This window comes from Stomoxys calcitrans, chromosome 3 (assembly GCF_963082655.1).
Source record: "Stomoxys calcitrans chromosome 3, idStoCalc2.1, whole genome shotgun sequence".
Taxonomy (NCBI): Eukaryota; Metazoa; Arthropoda; class Insecta; order Diptera; family Muscidae; genus Stomoxys; species Stomoxys calcitrans.
In genome coordinates, this window is record NC_081554.1 from 17,637,474 (window position 1) to 17,655,865 (window position 18,392).

Sequence of the window (18,392 nt, forward strand, 5' to 3'; positions counted from 1 at the left end):
AATATTTTAGAAAATTTTCAATAATATTTTAGAAAAATTTCAATAATATTTTAGAAAAATTTCAATAATTTTTTAGAAAAATTTTCAATAATTTTTAAGAAAATTTTCAAAAATTTTTTAAAGATTTTCATAATTTTAATAAATTTTTATAATTTAAAAATTTTTAGAAAAATTTTAATAATTTTTTAGAAAAATTTCAAAAATTTTTTATATAAATTTCAATAATTTTTAAGAAAATTTTCAAAAATTTTTTAAAAAAATTTGAAAAATTTTTGGGAAAAAATTTAACAATTTTTTAAAAAAAATTTAACAATTTTTTAAAAAAAATTTAACAATTTTTTAAAAAAAATTAACAATTTTTTAGAAAAATTTTAATAATTTTTTAGAGAGATTTTTAAAATTTTTTGCAAAAATTGAAATTTTATTTTTGAGAAATTTAAAAAAAAATAGCTTTTATGAAAATGTGTCTATGAAAAAGCATTGAAATTTGATCTCTAGAAAAAAAATTATTTTTGGGGAATTTTTTTTATGAAAAATTTAACAAATTTAAATTTTAAATAAAAAATTTTTCTAATACAAAATTTTAATTAAAAGTCTTTAAAGAAAATTTAACTGTAATTGAGGCTCTGGAGAAATTTTATTAAAATTTTGTCTTTGGAAAAATTCTTTTTGAAATTTTTTTCTTTAGAAAAACTTTCAGTGAAATGTTGCTTAACCCGTTTTTTTTTGAAAACTCATTTTTTTCCTTATTTCAAAACCCGGTTTATTGATCGCCCTAGTTTTAACTGTATCTACGGCTAACGTATAATGGAAATTATTTTGTGAATGGATTTTTTTTTTTTGTTCCAAGTGTTTTTTCCTAATTAGGCTTTTCTTGGAGGCTGGCTTCTAAAGTAGAGAGGGATAGAGGTTTAACATTTCAACATGATTTCCATTATGGACTTTACTATTTGATTGCTTTTTTTTTAAATCTTGTTTTTCTATTTCCATAACGTTTTCTCTTTTGTGTTTCGTTAGTTATGTCTCAAGTTGTGTGTATGCTTGCTGCTGGTGACTTAAATTAAACAAAAAAAAAAATTAATTATAATAATTGTAATAATAATAATATTCTATATATAGATACTATTTTTTCCATGATATATAATAATTATATATCATACAATTACTGTTTTCCTTTTGTGTGTGTGTGTTGGGGAGTTTTCTTTTTTTCTAATATAAAGGCTTTTAAGGCGTCTTTAGTAAAATATCTTTTGTTCGTGTTCGTATTGGCGTTGAGCCCTGTGATGTGGATGATGATTTTGTTGATGATGATAAGCGTCTATAGAAATAATTGCGTCCGAATTTCTTCTGCAATTTATAGCCTTTCCGTTGTAGGAACTTGGTTATGGTTTGTATGTAGCTGCTAACATCCTCTTGATTCTCCAATAAATGTATTGAAATTATTTCAATTTTTATTTTGTCAAAAGGTAATGTTTGTAAAATCTGAAAGAGACAAAAATTAGAGAAAAAAAAAACAACAATAAGTATATGGCTTAGCGCAAACAGATAAACTAATTAAAGAAACACTTTCATTTTTTTCGGGTATAAATAGCTGGTGGTAGTACTTAAACTAGTATTGCCTCATGTTATAGCAGCATGCAATCCACCAGGGCCACCAACAAATATGTGGAATTTTAGATTTTTGTGTTTCGAGTTTCAGTTGTATTTCTTTTTTCTTTGTTCAAAGTACTCCAACACGTAAGGGAGTTAATTAATTTATTTTTTTCTTATGGTTTGGTAACATTTGAAACCTCCTCATAAGACAGAAATGGAATGTGAACAGATTTCAGATTTAAAAATAAGACAGGAAACTGTTTATACCACAGGGACGTGTATAACAAGCCTTCTAAGAACAAAAAATGGAAAATTTCCTCCCGCCTGTTCCTAATGAGTTCAAAACTAGAACCTAAAAACTAACTAAAACTATAAAAACAATAAGGCAGCAGTTGCCGATGGGTTACTATTAGAGACCCACCACCAAGCTACTGAAACAGCTATCCTGGCACCTAATAGCTGTGAGCACCACACAGGCTAAACATTGAGGTCCAATCTGTGTGCTGTTTAATGCTGTCATGGAAGCTTAGCTGCGAGCTACCGGTGTAGTCCACATGCGGAGTAGCTGCAACGCCAATCGCGGGCAATCAGCGATATCGAGCGGAGTTTTAGTGAGAAGTCGGGCGGCACCGGCTTTTGCACTAATACTGAGTGCCTGTGATGCTCGATATGACAAGGCGAGTTATTCGCCCCTTTAAATAATGGCCACCCTGTTTCCGCGGAGTTTTGTCCTTTGGACCGGAACGAGTTTACTCACAACAGGAGCTTGACCAGGTTCGCCACCTCCACATAAAAAAGTGGCTACAAAAACAAGGCGTTTTCACTAGAAGCGTGAAAACACGATCTCTAGCGGCCGTACAAGACGTTTTATGGTGATAACCAATTTTTTTTACGGTATAAAAATCTTAGATCCATTAAGAACTTCTTTTGGGGACTGTGAAAGATGCTTCGCAGATAGAGTGACGAAAGAAATTCTTGCTTTTGTTCTTATTGGAGGCCACCGTAGCGCAGAGGTTAGCAGGTCCGCCTATGACGCTGAACGCCAAGGTTCGAGTCCTGGCCAGACCATCAGAAAAAATTACAGCGGTGGTTTTCCCCTCCTAATGTTGGCAACATTTGTGAGGTACTATGCCATGTAAAACTTCTCTCCAAAGAGGTATGGCACTGCGGCACGCCGTTCGGACTCGGCTATAAAAAGGAGGCCCCATATAATTGAGCTTAAACTAAATTAGGACTGCACTCATTGATATGTGAGAAGTTTGCCCCTGTTCCTTAGTGGAATGTCCATGGGCAATATTTGTATTTTTTGTTCTTATTGTTGTTTTTACAGTATGTTGTGTCTTCATCTTTAATTCAATGACACAATAGAAGGAGGACTCTCAAAACAGCAAAATGCCTTCTGCCCAGAGAACACGACAATAGAGGTCCTAAAGGTCGTAGTTGAGGTTGTGGAAGCTGGCCAACGGCTAAACCATTGTAGCAGACCCATCATCTTTCTGGATGCCATGAACGCCTTCAACAGCCTCACGTTGGTATACGCATTGAAGATGGACTTTAAAGTGCCAGAGTTTCTAATGAGGATTGAAGATACGTGATAGACTCAATGCTTTTCTATGCATCTACCGAGGGTATGGGGAGCTAAAAAGTAACTTTGGGTGCTGCCCAAGGCTCCATACTTGACAACGACCTCTGGAATGCGAGGGACAAAGGAATACTGAGGATGGAGATGACAAAAAACACATGAAGCTGCCGGATACAAAGACGACAATTCCGCTGTCATTATAGCAAGCATAAGGACAAGGCACAACGTAAAATACAGCAGGTTATGATCGTAACTAAGCACTGCTTAGAGTCCGCCGAGCTACAGCTGACAATGCAAAACACTGAGCTGCTTCTGCTTACAAGAAAATATGCGAACACGACTCAGATCCAAATCCCTCTATACACACCCCACCCATAGTCACAGAGTTCCTGAATCTGAATATTCAACAGAACCAAGCAGACGAAAGATAGAAGAACATAACACACTGTTACAACAACAACAACAAGAAAATACATAACCACAGTCATAGATATGCGGATGAAGGTCGTCGTGCTATCCACTAGAAAGCCCATGAAATACCTGGAGGTAAGACTCGACAGGAAACTACGATATATATAGCCTAGACGCAGTACGCGGCGAAGATATCGGCTCTTTTAGGCGATTAATGGAAAACATCGAAGGACCTCTACCAAACAGGCGCAAGCTCATAATGTAATCCTGCAAACAGAGTCTTGTCCTCGAATACACCCCCAAGTCGGAGTCGGAGTATTAAGCCGGAGTCGGAGTATTAAGCCGTGGACACGAGAAGCTCACCTGAGAGCCACAGAGAGTCTCCACAAGTCGCGGGAAGTGGAATGCTCCATACAAAGTAGACGCAATTGTAGTCGCACACAATCAGCGATATCGAGTGGAGAATTTCAGTGTGAGGTCGAGCAGCCCCGGCTCTTGCTTAAATACTAAGTACCAATGATGCTCTATATGAAAAGGCGAGTTATTGGCACCTTTAAATAGTTAATGATTATAACGTTTCCGCGGCGATCGATCCTATAGGCCGAAACAAGATGACTGACTTATGGAACTAGACGAATACTTCAAGATCCACATACCGGCGTGGCTACGACAGCAACAACATGCGAGGCAGATGGACCTATAGGCTCTTCCCTGACATATCACACTGGATCGGGAGAAAGAAATGCGACGTAAACTTGTTTGACTTCCACAAATACCTACACAGAATGGGAAAATTCTGCTCACCAAGTGGTATATGATGCAGAGTATTCTGTCTTTCGCATAAAGGAAACAAAGTCTGCTTCCCCTGACACCGAAAAACATATACCTTACAAGCTTTGTTGTACACCGAGGCGGCAGCCCTTGCCGATGAAGGATTCCATCGGGTCAAGCGGGTACGTACAACCGGCTGCCATGGGATTGGTTGTTGTTTACGAGCTTTGTCATGTGGCTTTGTTTGTGCCCCACTGCAGAACAAATCTAAAAAAAAAACTATGAGTACTTGTCAAGATAACTATATCTGATGGCGCAGTATATGTGTATGTCCATTGATGCAAATTCGCCCTCCAACATGCCATTAAGGAACAGAGGGGTAAACTTCTCAAATATAAATCAGTGCTGTTCGAGGTCAATGATAAAGGAACCTCCTTTTTATAGCCGAGTCCGAACGGCATGCCGCGGGCATAGTTCGTTACAAATTTTGTCAGTATTAGCAGGGGATAACAGCTGATAGCTGACAGCTGATAATTTTTCTGATGTTCTCACCAGGATTCGAACACAGGCGTTCAGCGTCATAGGAGGGACATGCTAACCTCTGCGTTACAGTGGCCTTCTATGTATGTCCTTCACTGCTCTAAACTATCGACCATTATTTAGCTTATTTTCCAAATCAGCTGTTTTTTTTTCTTATTAAAATCAGCTGACTTGATATACCATCCTTAGGACTTTGTGAGTTTGGCACTTCGTAGTCTATGCTAGTTTAGATATATTTTTTTTTTTGCCCAAATGTACTGCCACCAGCCAGTGCTACTATTTACTTACCTCCAACTCGTGACCATGCACACCCAAGCTAAGTAGATCGTATTCAACACGATTTGTTGCTAGCATGATGGTATACAGCGGAAAACATTTGACACGCGAATTGAACCATGATGTCTCCTCATCAAGCAGACTGTTAATTCGCACTTCAGACTCTTCGTTGTGAGCGGTAACCACCTGAAAAATGAAACCCCGCAAAAGACAAAAGAAAGACATTAACAAATAGGCAACAACAGATCACCATCATAGCACAACGGTGATGGGCATACACAGACACTATTTCACATAATTTCCAAGCCCAAGAGCTTAGATTCTTGTGCACAATAGATTGAGAGTTTGTGCCCCTCACTGATCTTTGATGATCGTATAAATTCATTTGAATATACCTCTTTGGGATATGATTTTGGTGATACACAGGCCTGCACCAATTCCATGCGTGGCCTGAGGCCATTTTGTTTGCATAGTGTAAAAAATCTCCTCGGTTCTGGTTCCACTATGATACCACCCCAATTCAATGTCTCCGATAGCCAAGGTGCTGTCATTAATTGACCCAAAGAGCCCGTCAAGGACTGTATAACGGCACCATTGGTTTTGCGCTGCAGCAGATTGGCCACATAATAGGCCATTTTTGGTGTTAATTCATTGGGGTGGGCACTAAAGTTAAAATGCTGATCTACTCCTATTAGACCATCAACACCAACTCTTCCTGCTTTACCACCGCCACCGGGGCCTAGTGGTGTGGAGGAAGTCGATGTCGTTGATGATGCCGACGATGACGTTGGTGATGATAATGAGGCTGCAAATCCTCCTCCACCACCACTACTACTACTGCTGCTGCCATCCGTCATAGATTTGAAACAGTGCTTCGAATATTTGCGCATATGAATTTCACGCAGGAATGCTATAAGTATAGGATCATCTTGAGCCACATCAAAGAAATCGTAATCACGCGACATATTCAGGCGAAATTGTTGATGGCGAATTTCTGCAAAAAAAAGAAAAGAAGATGAATTAAAATATTATAAAGAAAATGGCAAATAAATGATACCGTACATAAGGATAAGGGGAAGCGTAAGAAAGAGAGAGAAAGATGAATTATTATAATGGTCTAAAAACCCCTAGCCGACTTTGAGTTAAATTTGCTGTTTTGACTACGCTTGACTGATAGCTTCTTATCTATCAAGAGATGGTATCACATGCAATTTTTTCATACATTTTTCATGTGGTTACCTATTTTGCATTTCTCTGCGAGTGCATGGTCAAGCCATCGAATAGGTTTTTCTGTCTAATTGCGAATGTCTTAATAATACATTTAAACAACTTCGAGGTAAGGAGTAACAAGAGAATCGAAACAGAATCTTAATTTCATATTCAAATGAAGATCGTTTAGTTTGTAATGGGCAGGTTTGGTTAATTGCAATGCATGCTTGAGAGAGCCTTAAACATTAACAAATGAAAAAATTTATCGTATCAAAAAAAAACCCAAATAATGCGAAAACTAACTCTCGGCAACAGCAAATGCAAATTTGTCCATATAACGTTCCACTTAGAAACAGGGGCAAACTTCTCACATATAAATGAGTGCTGTCCGATTCAAGTTTAAAGCTCAATGATAAGGGGACTCATTTTTATAGCCGAGTCCAACGGCGTACCGCATTGCGACACCTCTTTGAATAAAGCTTTAATAAGGCTGATATACCAGATGGTACAGTACCTCACAAATGTCGCCACCATTAGGAGGGGAAAACCACCGCTGATAATTTTTTTTCTGGTGTTCTTGTCAGGATTCGAACCCATGCTTTCAGCGTCATAGGCGGACATGCTGAACTATGCGCTATAGTGGCCGCTCGGCAACAGTGCTTTGTTAAAAAGGCTATAAAATATTCGAATTCTGAAAACAGCAGGACATAACTGAATATATGACTTGGAGATCCAATCAGGCCAAGCTATGTCATGAAACTCTAGGGACGGGATAACTATGAGCACCACATAGGTTGGAACTTTGAGTTCCGATCTGTATGGTGTTCATCGTTCTAATGAGAAGAACAGCTAAGAGCTACCGGGCGCGTCCACAGGTTGCAGAAGAATTTCGAAGGGCCCAACACAACTCACTGTCCCAAATTTCGGCGACATCGGACAATAAATGCGCCTTTTATGGGGATTGATTAAATAAATCGAGAGATCGGTCTATTGGGTTGCCCAAAAAGTAATTGCGGATTTTTCATATAGTCGGCGTTGACAAATATTTTCACAGCTTGTGACTCTGTAATTGCATTCTTTTTTCTGTCAGTTATCAGCTCTTACTTTTAGCTTGCTTTAGAAAAAAAGTGTAAAAAAGTATATTTGATTAAAGTTCATTCTAAGTTTCATTAAAAATGCATTTACTTTCTTTTAAAAAATCCGCAATTACTTTTTGGGCAACCCAATATATGGCAGCTATATCGAAATCTGGACCGATCTATGCCATATTGCAGAAGTATGTCGAGGGGCTTAACTTAACTTACTGTCCCAAATTTCGGCGACATCGGACAATAAATGCGCCTTTTATGGTCCCAAAACCTTAAATCGAGAGATCGGTCTATATGGCAGCTATATTCATATCTAGACCGATCTGGGCCAAATTGAAGAAGGCTGTCGAAGGTCCTAACACAACGCACTGTCCCAAATTTCGGTGACATCGGACAATAAATGCGCCTTTTATGAGCTCAAAACCTTAAATCGAGAGATCGATCTATATGGCAGATATATCCAAATCTGGACCGATCTGTGCCATATTGCCGAAGTATGTCGTATGGCTTAACTTAATTCACTGTCCCAAATTTCGACGACATCGGACAATAAATGCGCCTTTTATGGGCCCTTAGCCTTAAATCGAAAGATCGGTCTATATGACAGCTATATCCAAATCTGGATCGATCTGGGCCAAATTGAAGAAAGCTGTTGAGTGGCCTAACACAACTCGCTGTCCTAAATTTCAACAAAACCGGATAATAAATATGGCTTTTATCAACCCAAAACCTTAAATCGAGAGATCGGTCTATATGGCAGCTATATCCAAATCTGGATCGATCTTGGCCAAATTGAAGAAAGATATCGAAGGGCCTAACACAACTCACTGTCCCAAATTTCAGCAAAATCGGATTATAAATGTTGCTTTAATGGGCCTAAGACCCTAAATCGGCGGATCGGTCTATATGGGGGCTATATCAAGATATAGGCTGATATAGCCCATCTTTGAACTTAACCTGCTTATGGACAAAAAAGGAAAGTTTCAGCTCAATATCTCTATTTTTAAAGACTGTAGCGTGATTTCAACAGACAGACAGACGGACATGGCTAGATCGTCTTAGATTTTTACGCTGATCAAGTATTTATATACTTCATAGGGTCGGAAATGGATATTTCCATGTGTTGCAAACGGAATGACAAAATGAATATGCCCCCATCCTTCGGTGATGGGTATAACAAGTAAAAGCGTTCTAAGTTCGGCCGAACCGAATCTTGGAAACCCACCGCCATGGATTCTGTTAAAAATTTATACAAAACTAAATTTAGTTGAAGGGCATAATTTTATTCTACATACCAAACTTCTGTCAAGCCAGAAAAAATCAAAGCTTCTAGGAACCGAACAAGGATGATCGAGAGACCGGTTTATATGGGAGCTACAATATATAATATTATAGACTGATTTGGCCCATAACTGGCACAGTTGTTGGAAGTCGTAACAGAACACCGCATGCAAAATTGTAGCCAAATCGGACAAAAATTGTGGTCAATATATAATATTATAGACTGATTTGGCCCATAACTGGCACAGTTGTTGGAAGTCGTAACAGAACACCGCATGCAAAATTATACCCAAATCGGACAAAAATTGTGGTCTCCAGGGGCTATAGAAGTCAAATTGGATGATCGGTTTATATGGGAGCTATATCAGGTTATAGACCGGCTTCCAGGGGCCCAAGACGTCAAATCGGGAGATCAGTCTATATGGGAGCTATATCAGGATATAGACGGATTTGAACCGTACTTCTTCTTTGTTCTTTGAAATCACAACGGAACACTACATGCAAAATTTTAGCCAAATCGGACAAATATTGCGGCTTCCAAAGGCTCAAGAAGTCAAATTGGGATATCGGTTCATATGGGAGCTATATCAGGTTATAGACCGATTTGGACCGTACTCAGTACAGTTATTGAAAGTCATAACAGAAAACTATCAAATTGGAAGATCGGTTTATATGGCACCCCCTAAAGGGGACACTTTTCTCAGCGAAAAACATTTAATTTCAGATTTAGATAACTTTATAACTATGTTTGTGAGCAAATATGTATATAAGACATACATAAACATGTTCGAGTACGAAGTACCCCCTAAAGGCATAGAACCTACATTTTAATCGACAAGTGCCAAACATAAATTCCCTACAAATTAATGGCAACGAATGACTGGTGCTATGCTTAAAAATAGCAAAAATATTTGTGGTAAAGTGCCAATGTGGTCATAAATCAAAATTATACAACTGTCAAAATATAGAAACATAAAAAAAAAACAGATAAAGGGACTGGTATTAACAAAAAACAAAAGGTAACAAAATTAAGAAAGGGGAAGCAAGAGGAGGCCAAGAGGGGTGGCTAATATGCAAATAAATGTTTTACCAAAAAAATTATCGAACCAAATCATCACCTGATAAGAAACCATAAATATTTTCGGTTCGTTGGCGGCAGCGGTGGCGGCAAAACTAACAAAACCCATTTAACAAAAAATTAAGGAAAATAACCACACACCGTTTTTCTTGGTCTTGTAAGCACATCCTTTTTTCCAAAGGCCTGGAGGGAAATAACGGCTGGTTGGTAGCTCCTTAAGACCTCCATCATGGCTGTTTGAACAACTAAACGGAAAGCAGCACTCAAACCCAGTGCAAAACTACAAAAACCTTGGCCAGTTGTGTTTTGTGTTACTATTTCACTGTTTTTTGGGTCATCACAAAAGAGTGTGAAACTAAAAAGGTGAAAACTAACTAGACCTCAAAAAAAAAAACAAAACAGAATACTTTAGTTTTGTGTTTATTTTCTTGTATAATTATAACTTTTGATATTTAAAAGTTAACAACCTTGTAATTTCTTCACTTAGGGCAAAAACTAAAAATTCACACAAAAGTGTTACCAATAAAAAATTAAATAACAAAAAACAAAAACAATGCGAAAATTTATCATAGATGGTTGTGGCGCATAAAAAAAGCATCTAGAAAAACGCTTAAAGAAATTTTGAGTGAAAACCAAAAAAAAAAAATTAAAAATTTGAATGGTGGCGAAGAAAAAGAAACAAAAATCCAACACATCAAAAGAAAGGTATATAAATTTAAGTAGAAAAAAACCCTTTCTCCAAAAACTCCCAAATAAACAACATCAACAACAAAGCGCAAAGCTTGGAAAAACTTTCAATTGTTATAAAGTCATAGAGCAAGCTCATCATGGTTTATTTTTTAATCCCAAGATTACATGCTTAAGTTAAAGAGCAAGCCCCCTCATCCGACCCCTATAAACTTACGAAAATGAGTATCAAAATCCAAAACTGCTGACCAGATTATCTTTATGACTTCCCCACTTGTCTTTTGTTACTAAATTATTGTTAAATCATCAAATTCATACTGCCGTCGCTGGCCATTCATTCACAAAATTTTCTTCATTCATGCTTTAAGAATTTGAACCGGCAAAATACACCTAGACGAAAAAAGTAAATACGCATGCATTTCTTAATGACTCAATAGTATCCAATCGCTTTTATTCCATGGTATTGTGTTACTAAGGGTCTATTTATCTACGACTTATTTGGAATTTTCCTATTTGAATGGTATTTGCTTGGTTATCTATAATAACCACTTAATAGAGCTGATAAACAACCATAAGAGATAAAATATTTAACAACAAATTTATACAAATCGAAATTACTAGCAATTTTTCTATGAAGATCAAAGTTAAAAAAAAACAAGAAATAGAGAGATCGATTTATATGGGAGCTGTATCGGGCTATAGACCGATTCAGACCATAATAAACACGTATGTTGATGGTCATGAGAGGATCCGTCGTACAAAATTTCAGGCAAATCGGATAATAATTGCGCCCTCTAGAGACTCAAGAAATCAAGACCCCAGATCGGTTTATATGACAGCTATATCAGGTTATGGACCGATTTAGATCATACTTGGCACAGTTGTTTGATGACATAACAAAACACGTCGTGCAAGATTTCATTCAAATCGGATAAGAATTGCGCCCTCTAGAGGCTCAAGAAGTCCTTATCCAAGATGGGTTTATATGGCAGCTATATCAAAACATGGACATGGAAGGATAAGGTTCTATTCGATATTTCAATAGGTATGCAAAATTAAAGTCTGACTAAATTTGGATATAAGTGTTATCTATTAAAAGTATTACCTATACTCGGTGGTGTAGGGTATAATATAGTCAGCTCCGCCCGACTTTTGCCTTTCCTTACTGGTTTTATATTATTAACAGAATTTTTTCAAAACTTGATTTTCTGGGAATTTTGTTTTTTTTTCAAAAAACGTTTTTATACCCTCTACCATTGGATGGGGGTATACTAATCTAGTCATTCCGTTTGTAACACCTCGAAATATTGATCAAGGACCCCCTCGACATTCTGAGTCGAACTAGCCATGTCCGTCCGTCCGTCTGTCGAAATCACGATAGCGGTCGAACGCATAAAGCTAGCCGTCTTAAATTTTGACAGAAACTTAATATTGATGTAGGTCGTTGGGGATTGGAAATGGGCCATATTGGTTCAGATTTGTATATAGCTCCCATATAAACCCATCTCCCGATTTGACTTCTTGAGCCCCTGGACGCCTCCATTTTCATTCGATTTGGCTGAAATTTTACACATAGTCTTTTGTTATGACTTCCAACAACTGTGACAAGTACGGTCGGAATCGGTCTATAACCTGATATAGCTCCCATATAAACCCATCTTCCGATTTGACTTCTTGAGCCCCCGGACGCCTCAATAGGATGGTGAAGGGTATAAAAATTCCAAATCTGACAAGAACTGAAAAATGACTCAAGAATTTTAAACGAGTGGTTGTTTTATATAAGATCTATATCAGGTTTTTGGACCGATTTCGATCATATTTTGCAAACATGTTGTAGGTTACAAGAGATGTCATTATGTAATATTTCGGCCAAATCTGACAAAAAATTTGCTCAGTAAAAGCTTAAGCAGCATAATCGGAAGATGGGTTTATATGGGAGCTATGTCAAAACATGGACCGATATGGGTAATTTACAATCCCAACCGACCTATTCTAATAGGAACTATTTATGCAAAATTTCAAGCGGCTAGCCTAACACCTTCGAAAATTTGTCGTCAAACTGTTCTGCGAAGATAAGAACTCGGGTCGTTCAAAGTGGTAATAAAAGAACTGGAACCAGACAGAACTCCTTGATATGATGCAATAATTTTTTAATGTCCTTTGGTGGATGATTCGGCAATTTTTAAGATTTGTCTTCATATATCCTTAAACTACAATGCATATATTAAATATCAACCTTTTTTGGTATTCAGCTTCCTTTGCCAAAGTTGTAAATCTTAATTATTCCAAACTTATCTCTTTTTTATGCATCTCTCTCTCCCCACATGACAAACTATCTTTAAAGGCTATACATAAAGAATTTTTCTTCCTTGCATGACCTAGTTTGTGAACCTTAAATAAATCACTTTCAATAAGTTTCTCTACTGCTGTAGTACGAGTAGTATAACATTTAAACAAATGGTTTTTTCCTATTGCAACAATCAAAGGATATTTATCAAACTCTATGTGCGATGTAGTTTTTTGCCCTAATATCTATAGGAAATCGTTGCAAGCCAACATGCCAGCAAGGATAACAATGGTTGTTTTGTGCCTTTCGCCATTAGGGTTTCCTATTACAATTTATAGTTGTAGTTTCATTTTTTCCTTCTATTGATTTGGTCATTACATTTAATGTACTGCCGGCATTGGAAAGACCGGCCAAGCAGCTCATTAGGGGAAAACATCATGCAAACTTTATATTGTTGTTCTAAATATTCAAATCAATAAAGCATTCAATGGACAACAATAAACACTATAGGAAATAAATAAAAAAAAGGACCTTAACAATAGTACAAGTTCCGTACATGGCATGTTGGTAATAATACCCTATGGAATAGGAAATTGAACAGGGCCCTTAGAACCACCCATACAATGGTAAGAGATTTTTATCGTATGATAGCCTAGAATCAAGGCTCACTGAAAAGCTTTGGCAATAAAAACTGAATGGTGTTAATTGAAAATGAGGGCAGAGGAAGGCATTCATACTCTATTTCTGGGTTTGTATATGTCTGTCTGTCCTTGGATTTTTATAGAGTAACGGTGTGCATTTTAAATATGTACTTTTTCATATCAAGGGTACAATAAAAAAAGCAACTATTTTTTCTAGTTTCTTGATGAAATACTTAAATTCAGAAAAAAATATTATAAAAATGTTTTCATAAAAAAAAAATTTAAATTTTTTTATAAAATTATTTTTCAAAAATCTTTGAAATTATGAAGAGAGCCATCTTAACTCCCTTTTCCTTGCAATCTTGTGGAAAGGGATATACACTCGCACCAACCTAGTCCTTCTAGAGAGCTTTGGCTATAAATTCTACGGTGTTAATTGAAAATGAGGGCGACAATGTTCGTCCCAACCATAAAGGAAGGCTTTTATACTCCATTTCTCTTTTTGACCATGTCCGTCTGTCCTTTGGTTATTTATTATACTTTGTGAATTTTAAATTTCATTTATTTTTACATATTAAGGGTGAAAATAAATAAAGTCCTTTGTTGGACTTTCTTCGTTTTTTTTTGGCTGTTTGAATTGAAATACTGATGTTTAAACGAAAGAGTCCTTTTTTGGTTGTATAACCATGGATGGCCCTTATAAATGGGGTGTTTCTTAAACCTTTAAATGTTTGTATGCCCTTTTGGCATTACCGAGTTACTGCTATGCCGTTTTTGGCATTTGTTGTTAAGTGAACTTCTGCCATTTTGGGCTGTTTGGCTCATGGACTCATTGACTCAACCCTCTGGGCAAAGTCTTTAAGTGGCGATGTGCTGCCAATGGACATTTAACCGCAATTAAATGTTTTATTATTTACAATTTGCTTTCATATATAATTCATGTGAGTTATGTGTGTGCCGTGCCATAGTTGATGGGTAGGGTGAAGGGATGACCCTATGGAAACTTTGCACTCATTAAAATGAAAAGGTTTTTTATGCTTTTTATAAACATAAGAATAATATAAAAAAATATAAACTAAAAAAAAAAATAAAAAAAAAATTTTAAATTAAAAAAAAAATAAAAATAATAAAAATTAAAACAAAAATAAAAATTAAAATTAAAAAAAAAGGAAATAAAAATTAAAAAAAAATAAAAATTAAAAAAAAATTAAAAAAAAAATTAAAAAAAATAAATACAAAAATTAAAAAAAAAAAATAAAAATTAAAAAGTAAAAAGTAAAAAAAAATTAAAATTAAAAAATAATAAAAATTAAAAAAAAAATGAAAAATTAAAAAAAAAAATAATAAAAAAAAAAAAATAAAAAAAAATAAAAATTAAAAAAAAATAAAAATTAAAAAAAAATAAAAATAAAAAAAAAATTAAAAAATATCAAAATTAAAAACATAAAAAAATTTACAAAATGTTTAAACAAAAAAGATAAAAACTACAATTAAATTATTAAAAACAATTACCAACAAATTTTGAAAAGTTTAGAAAAAATTAAGGGTTTTGCAAAATTTATTAAAAAATACTATGAAAATAGAAATAGAAAATAAAAAAAAATAAAATAAAAAAATGAAAAACTATGAAAATAAAGATAGAAAATTAAAAATATAAATAAAATAAATAAAATACAAAACGGTGTCGACCAGTGGCATGCTGTTTGAACATGAGTATAAAAAGGAGATATCTTATTATAGAGTTAAATTTGAATTGATGCACCCACTTAGGTGGGGACACAATACCAGACATGAACCAACCTAGGGGAGTGGCATGGAAAATAATTAAGAATTTTCCAAGAAGCAGGAATTCCTAACTTAAGTTGTCTTTACCGAGGTTACTCTTAGTATTTAGAGCGCACAACAAGCCGATCACTGGCTTAGGTGTATGTCTATAGTGGCATGGGCGGATTAACCTCTGAACCCTCTTTTCAACCTAACTTAACCTATAAGTCTGCAGTATTATGGGTTCATAGTGGGTCCTGGGGTTTACCCATAGACGGAGGCCTATTTTAGATGAAACTTCTCTTAAGCACTGCTCAATAAAATTTTCCAAAATCCTCAGAGTACCCATCATAATCATCATGTAGTGAAGGGTGTACGTTATTAACAATACATTTGAGCATATTTTTAAAACAATTCCTTAACTTTCGTTTTAACTCATTAACGACGAATGAGTAGAAAAATTTCCAAAAATAGAACTGTCTTAGAAACATTCTAGCTGGAGTTAGGAAAGAGATATCCTTATGATTGCCGTAAAGCAGCCGAATGAAACTTTCATAAAAAAAATTCCGCTAAGGTCATGTTTTGGAGGAATTTTGGCTTGTCGAAAGGCGGCAAGTTTGTATATCCAAAAAATCTTATAAACAATTTCTCTCAAAATACAAGGAGTGAGATTTCTCAATACCGTTTTAATCTCTTGATCAGTGTTGCCACTCAAGAAAATTATTTCCTACCAAAATTTAAGAAAAATCCTACCAAACCCGACTAAAACCTACCAAATGTTGTACATGCGGTATGTTTTTCCATCCACCACCAGAGTTGCCATTCCATTTGGAACACATCAAATTATACATTTTCAAACCTACAAAGTATACATGACAGAGGTCGTTGTATTCATGGACGATGTAAAAATATCCGTCCGTCTGTTTGTTGAAATCACTCTACAGTCTAAACTTCAAATATGGTCTATGTCTTGATATAGTGCCCTTTATACCGATCTCCCGATAAGAAATCTTGAGTTTATTAAAATTGTATTTATACCCCAATTTCAATAAGCAACCGTGACGAGTTTGGATAAAGCGATCTCCCGATTTAAGGGTTTGAGCCCATAAATGCCCTTTTGATACCCATTTTCGCCGTTTCAGTGAGTATGGGCCATATCTGATCACATTGCAGCTGCCATATAGCCCTGTTTTCCGATCGAATGCGTTGAACCCACAAAAGTCGCATTTCTCACACTCATACCAGTTACAGCCAACGTTTTGTTTCTGAGATTGGAAGCGGTGAGACCCGTTATAACACTATTTGGCCCCACGAAATCTATGGTTTTAATCTGGACTGTTAACAAATACACAGAAAGGACCAGAAGTGAAATAATTTTGAGATATTCCCGGCGATTTTTTAGTTATTAACATGGTATGTTGGAAAAACCCACACAAAATTGAGGTGAGCCTACCAAGGGAATAAAAACCTCACAATTTTGGTAGGAACCTACCAACAACGGCAACACTGGTCTTGATGCATTTAATGGTTTCTATATATTAAACAAGTAAGAGCGTGCTAAGTCCGGCCGAGCCAAATCTTATATACCCTCCACCATGGATCGCTTTTGTCGAGTTCTATGCGCGGTATCTCTTTTTAGGCAAACAAAGAATATTGAATAAGAATTGTTATGCTATTGGAGCTATTTCAAGCTATATTGTAGAAGTTCATATGGATAAGAATTGCGGCTTGTAAAGGCTCAAGAAGCAAAATCGGAAGATAGGTTTATATGGGAGCTGCATCAAGCTATTGATCGATTCAGACTATTGGGTTGCCCAAAAAGTAATCGCGGATTTTTTAAAAGAAAGTAAATGCATTTTTAATAAAACTTAGAATGAACTAACAAATATACTTTTTTGCACTTTTTTTCTAAAGCAAGCTAAAAGTAACAGCTGATAACTGACAGAAGAAAGAATGCAATTACAGAGTACCAAGCTGTGAAAAAATTTGTCAACGCCGACTATATGAAAAATCCGCAATTACTTTTTGGGCAACCCAATATATTAGACACGTACGTTGAAAGTCGTGAGAGAAGCCGTTGTACCAAGTTTCTGCCAAATCGAATGAGAATGGCGCCCTCTAGAGGCTCAAGAAGTCAAGATCCCAGATCGGTTTATATGGCAACTATATCAGGTTATGGACCGATTTGCGCCATACTTAGAAAAAAAACACCTCATGAAAAATTTCAGCCATATCGGATGAGAATTGCGTGCATTATTGGCTCAAGAAGTCAAGATCGGTTTATATGACAGCTATCTCAGATTAGGAACCGACTTGAATGACAGCTATCTCAGATTAGGAACCGACTTGAATCATACTTAGCACAGTTGTTGGAAGTGACACCAAAACACTACATGCGAATTTTCAGTCAAATCGGACTAGAATTGCGCCTTCTAGAGGCTCAAGTAGTCAAGACCCAAGATTGGTTTATATGGCAACTATATCAAAACATTGATCGATTTGAACCATACTTAGCGCAGTTGTTGGAAGTGACACCAAAACACCACGTGCAAAATTTAAGTCAAATCGGACGAGAATTGCGCCCTCTAGAGGCTCAAGAAGTCAAGACCGAAGATTGATTAATATGCCAGCTATATCAAAACATGGACCGATTATGCCCATTGACAATCCCAACCGACCTACACTAATAAAAAGTATTTGTTCAAAATTTCAAGCTCCTAGCTTTACTCTTTCCAATGTTAGCGTCCTTTCGACAGACAAACGGACGGACATTACTAGATCGACTTAAAATGCCATGACGAACAAGAATATATATACTTTATGGGGTCTCATACGCATATTTCGAGGTGTTACAAACAGAATGACGAAATAAGTACACCCCCATCCTATGGTGGAGGGTATAAAAAATAAATTTATGGCGATAAGCCTACTACTTTTGACAGCAGGTGCGATTTTATGTCAAAATCATTATAATCCTCTTTTCTCCATTAAATGGTCCTATAATATTAAGAAAATGATTTTTTAATGAAACAACAGTGGCTTAAGAATTAAATTTTTTTTTAATTAAAAAAAAATAAAAAAAAAATTTACTATGTCAGTATAAATGCTCAAGATATTGAATATATGAAATTTCATCAAAATCGGACAAAGTAATGGAGGGTCAGACGTTAATGGGTTAAGCTTT

The 18,392-nt window shown here is 35.9% G+C and overlaps 1 protein-coding gene across 1 annotated transcript in view; it reads right to left on the reverse strand.

Moving 5' to 3' along the window:
- Window positions 1–347: 347 nt before the first annotated feature.
- Window positions 348–18,392, reverse strand: part of LOC106080950 (protein Star) — a 107,332-nt gene continuing 89,287 nt past the window's right edge. The window contains exons 3-5 of the mRNA XM_013242577.2: window positions 5,569–6,167; window positions 5,186–5,359; window positions 348–1,482 (exon numbers count right to left, since the gene is read on the reverse strand). Of these exons, the coding sequence (XP_013098031.2) occupies window positions 1,225–1,482; window positions 5,186–5,359; window positions 5,569–6,167 (1,031 nt within the window). The 3' untranslated portion in view covers window positions 348–1,224. The remainder of the gene's footprint in view (window positions 1,483–5,185; window positions 5,360–5,568; window positions 6,168–18,392) is intronic.